We start from the raw sequence: 5000 nt of genomic DNA on the forward strand, positions 1-5000 counted from the left end.
AGGATACCTGATCCAACAGAATGAGGATACTAGATCCAACAGAATGAGGATACTAGATCCAACAGAATGAGGATACTAGATCCAACAGAATGAGGATACCTGATCCAACAGAATGAGGATACCTGATCCAACAGAATGAGGATACCTGATCCAACAGAATGAGGATACTAGGGCGACCTGAGTCTGTGCGATGAGGTCATTGCTGACTCTGACTATTGCTTTTTCAGTACTGTGTTTCTTTCTGAAGCCTGACTGGAAAGGGCCAAGGAGCCGGTGGGATACAAGATGATTCTGCAGTTCAGACGTTTTCCAAAACTTTGCTCAGGAAGGGGACATTAGTAATAGGCCTGTAGTTGGAGGGAGAGTCAGCATCCAGGCCAGTTTTTTTTCCAGGAGAGGGGTGATATACCCTGTTTTGAGAGCCTGGGGAATGAGGCCAGTGAGCAGTGAGGAGTTGACAATCTGTGTGATCAGTGGACAGATCTGGGGTAAGCAAGATTTGACCATGGTAGTAGGAATTGGGGTCAAGGTGGCAGGTGGTAGAGCGCATACCACTGATGGCTTTGCTAACCTCAGCTACACTAACCTAACCTCAGCTACACTAACCTCATCTACACTAACCTCAGCTACACTAACCTCAGCTACACTAACCTAACCTCAGCTACACTAACCTAACCTCAGCTACACTAACCTAACCTCAGCTACACTAACCTAACCTCAGCTACACTAACCTAACCTCAGCTACACTAACCTCAGCTACACTAACCTAACCTCAGCTACACTAACCTAACCTCAGCTACACTAACCTCAGCTACACTAACCTCAGCTACACTAACCTCAGCTACACTAACCTAACCTCAGCTACACTAACCTCAGCTACACTAACCTAACCTCAGCTACACTAACCTAACCTCAGCTACACTAACCTCAGCTACACTAACCTAACCTCAGCTACACTAACCTAACCTCAGCTACACTAACCTAACCTCAGCTACACTAACCTAACCTCAGCTACACTAACCTCAGCTACACTAACCTCAGCTACACTAACCTCAGCTACACTAACCTAACCTCAGCTACACTAACCTCATCTACACTAACCTCAGCTACACTAACCTCATCTACACTAACCTCAGCTACACTAACCTAACCTCAGCTACACTAACCTCAGCTACACTAACCGGGTTGAAGTTGGACATTCGGGAGGCAGGAGGCACAGATGACAAGGAGACACCTGTATCTGAGCAGTAATACTGTCAATGTTATGCAGGAAGAAAGACATGAAGTCATCAGGAGAGATGGACTTAATGAAGGTACCAGTTTGAGGAGGGAGGAGATGGTGGAGAACAGAACTCTTGAGTTATTTTTGTTGTGTTCAATCACACTAGAATAGAAGACTGACTGAATTGTCTTTCCAGTCTGCGGCCGGCCTTTTTAAGAGACCATGGGTCAAGGGTATCAGGTAGGCAGCACAGTTAGAGATGTATCAGGATCCCTCCTAACGTCAGGGACATGTTACTGCACTGGGGTCAGTTATGATGTTTCTCTACAGGATCCCTCCTAACGTCCGGGACATGGTGTACTGCACTGGAGTCAGTCTGATGGATGAGGACGTGTGGGAGTTCATCTGGATGAAGTTCCACTCATCTCAGGCTGTCTCCGAGAAGAAGATCCTTCTAGAGGCGCTCACCTGCTCCGACAACGCCTTCCTGCTCAACAGGTGACATGGCAGCGCTGTGTGTGTGTGTGTGGGTGTGTGTGTGTGGGGGGGTGGGGTGTGTGTGTGTGGGTGTGTGTGTGTGTGTGTGTGTGTGGGGGGGGGGGGGGGGGGGGGGGGGACACACACTTGGGGACACACACTTGTCCTCCCAGGTGACCATGTGATTGAGGACGGTGGGTGCAGTTGGGGACAAAGCAGATTAGTAATGGGCTTTGTGAACCCTCACATTGTGCACATTTCAGCCATCAAATCTACCCCAGACCTCCACAAATCAAGCACCAAGCCCCGGGCAAGACGAGAGTGTGTCCCACACGTCCCCTCTCTGAGTGTGTCCCACACGTCCCCTCTCTGAGTGTGTCCCACACGTCCCCTCTCTGAGTGTGTCCCACACGTCCCCTCTCTGAGTGCGGGGCGAATCTCTCCCTCGCTCCGCTGGTGCTAAAATGCATTTTTCTCTGCTTTCTGGGACAGACGGGCGTTTTTGGTGAAAACTACCTACATTCAATCAAGTGTCGATAACTAAAGAAGGGATGAAGGCAGAAACAAACCTTTATTTTCTATGAAAGTAGAGGCTTTCTTCTGTCTTTTAAGATAGGCCATTTGATGTTTACATAGTCATAGAAGAAAATATTCTGTGGGTCTTGGAAGATTGATTGATTGAATTGATTTGACAAATTAAAAAATACAATACACCAACAAGCATACAGTATAAAATAATTCATCAGGATATCACAATGAAGTCGTTAGACTTATTTCCATTGTGGTCGTGAGGTCTCGGCTGGGAGGCAAACAGAAAAGGGAATGATACACACAATGATACACACAATGATACACACAATGATACACACAATGATACACACAATGATGCACACAATGATGCACACAATGATACACACAATGATACACACAATGATACACACAATGATACACACAACGATACACACAACGATACACACAATGATACACACAATGATACACACAATGATACACACAATGAGGCCATTTACACCTGGCATTAACATGCGTTTTCTGCCATCAGATTGCAATCAGATTGTATTTTATCACTTCAGCCTGATTCCATTTACACCTGGCACTAACATGCGTTTTGGGTGAACAGATTGCAATCCGATTGCTCTCCAGCTCGAACGTCATCACGCGCGCGCTCCCTGAACGTGTGCATGCATGTTTGCATACATGCACAGGGAAATAGAGGTTATTGTTAAGCTCAAATGCGCAGTGAATGTCCCCTTCACCTGGACAAAACGATGGCCGATCACGCAGCACTGCATCTATTTCTTTATAAAAAGGACACGTTGCTCTGCCCCTGCCACTTTTCTTGTTCTTGTCCTTGGCCTGTCTGTAAGCCGTGTTTCCATTACTAAATATCGCAATAAAAATCGGGTAATGCAAACACGTAAATTTCGAAAAACCTCCCAAATATTGCAAAAAGGTTTTGCGCTCTCATGAGGTAGTTTTTCAGACGTGTCGATATAGCAGTTTTCTCTGTAGGTTCTTCTCCCATGGAGCTGGGAGACACTGGGTCCGTGACACACACACATAGCCTACATACGTTTTCCGTGCATGTCATTGGCTGTAACCACCTGTGTTGCGTTCAGGTAACATCCTAAATTACAATGTTATACAATTGAGAGCATAATTTATCTTTTATATGAAAGGAAAATGAGGGGGAAAGGGTTCGAACCCTTTCTCCCTCATTTTCCTTTCATTTTCCACTCCTTTTCCAAAGGAGAAGTGTTGATATAAAAGAGAAATTATGCTCTCAATTGTATAATATTGTAATTTAGGATGTTACCTGAACGCAACACAGGTGGTTACAGCCGTGGCAAAACCTCCGAGATGAGGGCACACACCGGTGCGGTGCTGCCAGGGAATTGCGTTCAGGACAGGTGTGCGCGCCGTCACCGACTTCCGAAGATTATGTATTTCCGGTAGTTGCTGAATGCGTTTTGAGAGGACGCATTGCATTTACACTTGTGTTAAATGTTGTCATAATGCGTCCCTGACCACCTCCGGAGGTGGTTTGGCCGATCAGATTGCAATCCTTCTTCAATGCGTTTTGGGGGTGTTTACACCTGTACTTTCAAGTGATAAAATACAATCGGATTGCAATCTGATGGCAGAAAACGCATGTTAATGCCAGGTGTAAATGGCCTCAATGATACACACAATGATACACACAATGATACACACAATGATACACACAATGATACACACAATGATACACACAATGATACACACAATGATACACACAACGATACACACAACGATACACACAACGATACACACAACGATACACACAATGATACACACAATGATACACACAATGATACACACAACGATACACACAACGATACACACAACGATACACACAATGATACACACAATGATACACACAATGATACACACAATGATACACACAATGATTCACACAATGATACACAATTTTACAATAATACACGAGGAAAAAAATGGAGAATAAAAAAGAGATACGAACCAAGACAAGTTAAAAAAAAACAGTCAAAGAAAGGTTTTGCACTATTACTGCCAATTCAACGCTTTAAAATGGGTTGGGCTAATGTGCATTATTGGACCGAGGTTTATAATGACCCTCATTCGTTTGTTCTTTGGTCTTTTCATCTTTTAGTTATACCACTGTAGCAGGATATACAGGTGTAGTCATGGTGACATTATACCACTGTAGCAGGATATACAGGTGTAGTCATGGTGACATTATACCACTGTAGCAGGATATACAGGTGTAGTCATGGTGACATTATACCACTGTAGCAGGATATACAGGTGTAGTCATGGTGACATTATACCACTGTAGCAGGATATACAGGTGTAGTCATGGTGACATTATACCACTGTAGCAGGATATACAGGTGTAGTCATGGTGACATTGAATTAAAGGCGTAGCTAATGTCCTCCTCATGGTCTTCTTATCAAGGAACTTGGATATTCTTGCCAAATCCTTTGCGCCCTATTGTCGCAAAAGCGGTAATTTAGCTTTTGCGTTTGTTTAATGCTGCGTGCAATGCACACACGCTATTACCTCTATGCCTGTTATAATTGTACTGGACATGCATGGGGTAGCCGTGCCACATGGCAAACCAGGTGTTTCTGCGTAAAAGTGATGACACAGATGGCATTCTCCTATCGTCAGCATGCACGCAATTACTTTGCTCCACTCCACTGTCCACTCTGCCATTTGGGTGTTATTTAAAGTAAAACGAGCCATTTAGAAGCGCATTGCTGT

General features: G+C 44.6%; 1 protein-coding gene across 1 annotated transcript in view; it reads left to right on the forward strand.

The window, feature by feature from the left end:
* trhde.1 (thyrotropin releasing hormone degrading enzyme, tandem duplicate 1) overlaps positions 1-5000 on the forward strand; it is a gene marked incomplete at both ends in the record, with an annotated part of 207594 nt that overhangs the window by 184658 nt on the left and 17936 nt on the right. Inside the window, one exon of the mRNA XM_083638308.1 lies at positions 1553-1720. Coding sequence (XP_083494434.1) covers positions 1553-1720 — 168 coding nt within the window. The remainder of the gene's footprint in view (positions 1-1552; positions 1721-5000) is intronic.

This window comes from Poromitra crassiceps (assembly GCF_964638095.1).
Source record: "Poromitra crassiceps genome assembly, chromosome: 6".
Taxonomy (NCBI): Eukaryota; Metazoa; Chordata; class Actinopteri; order Beryciformes; family Melamphaidae; genus Poromitra; species Poromitra crassiceps.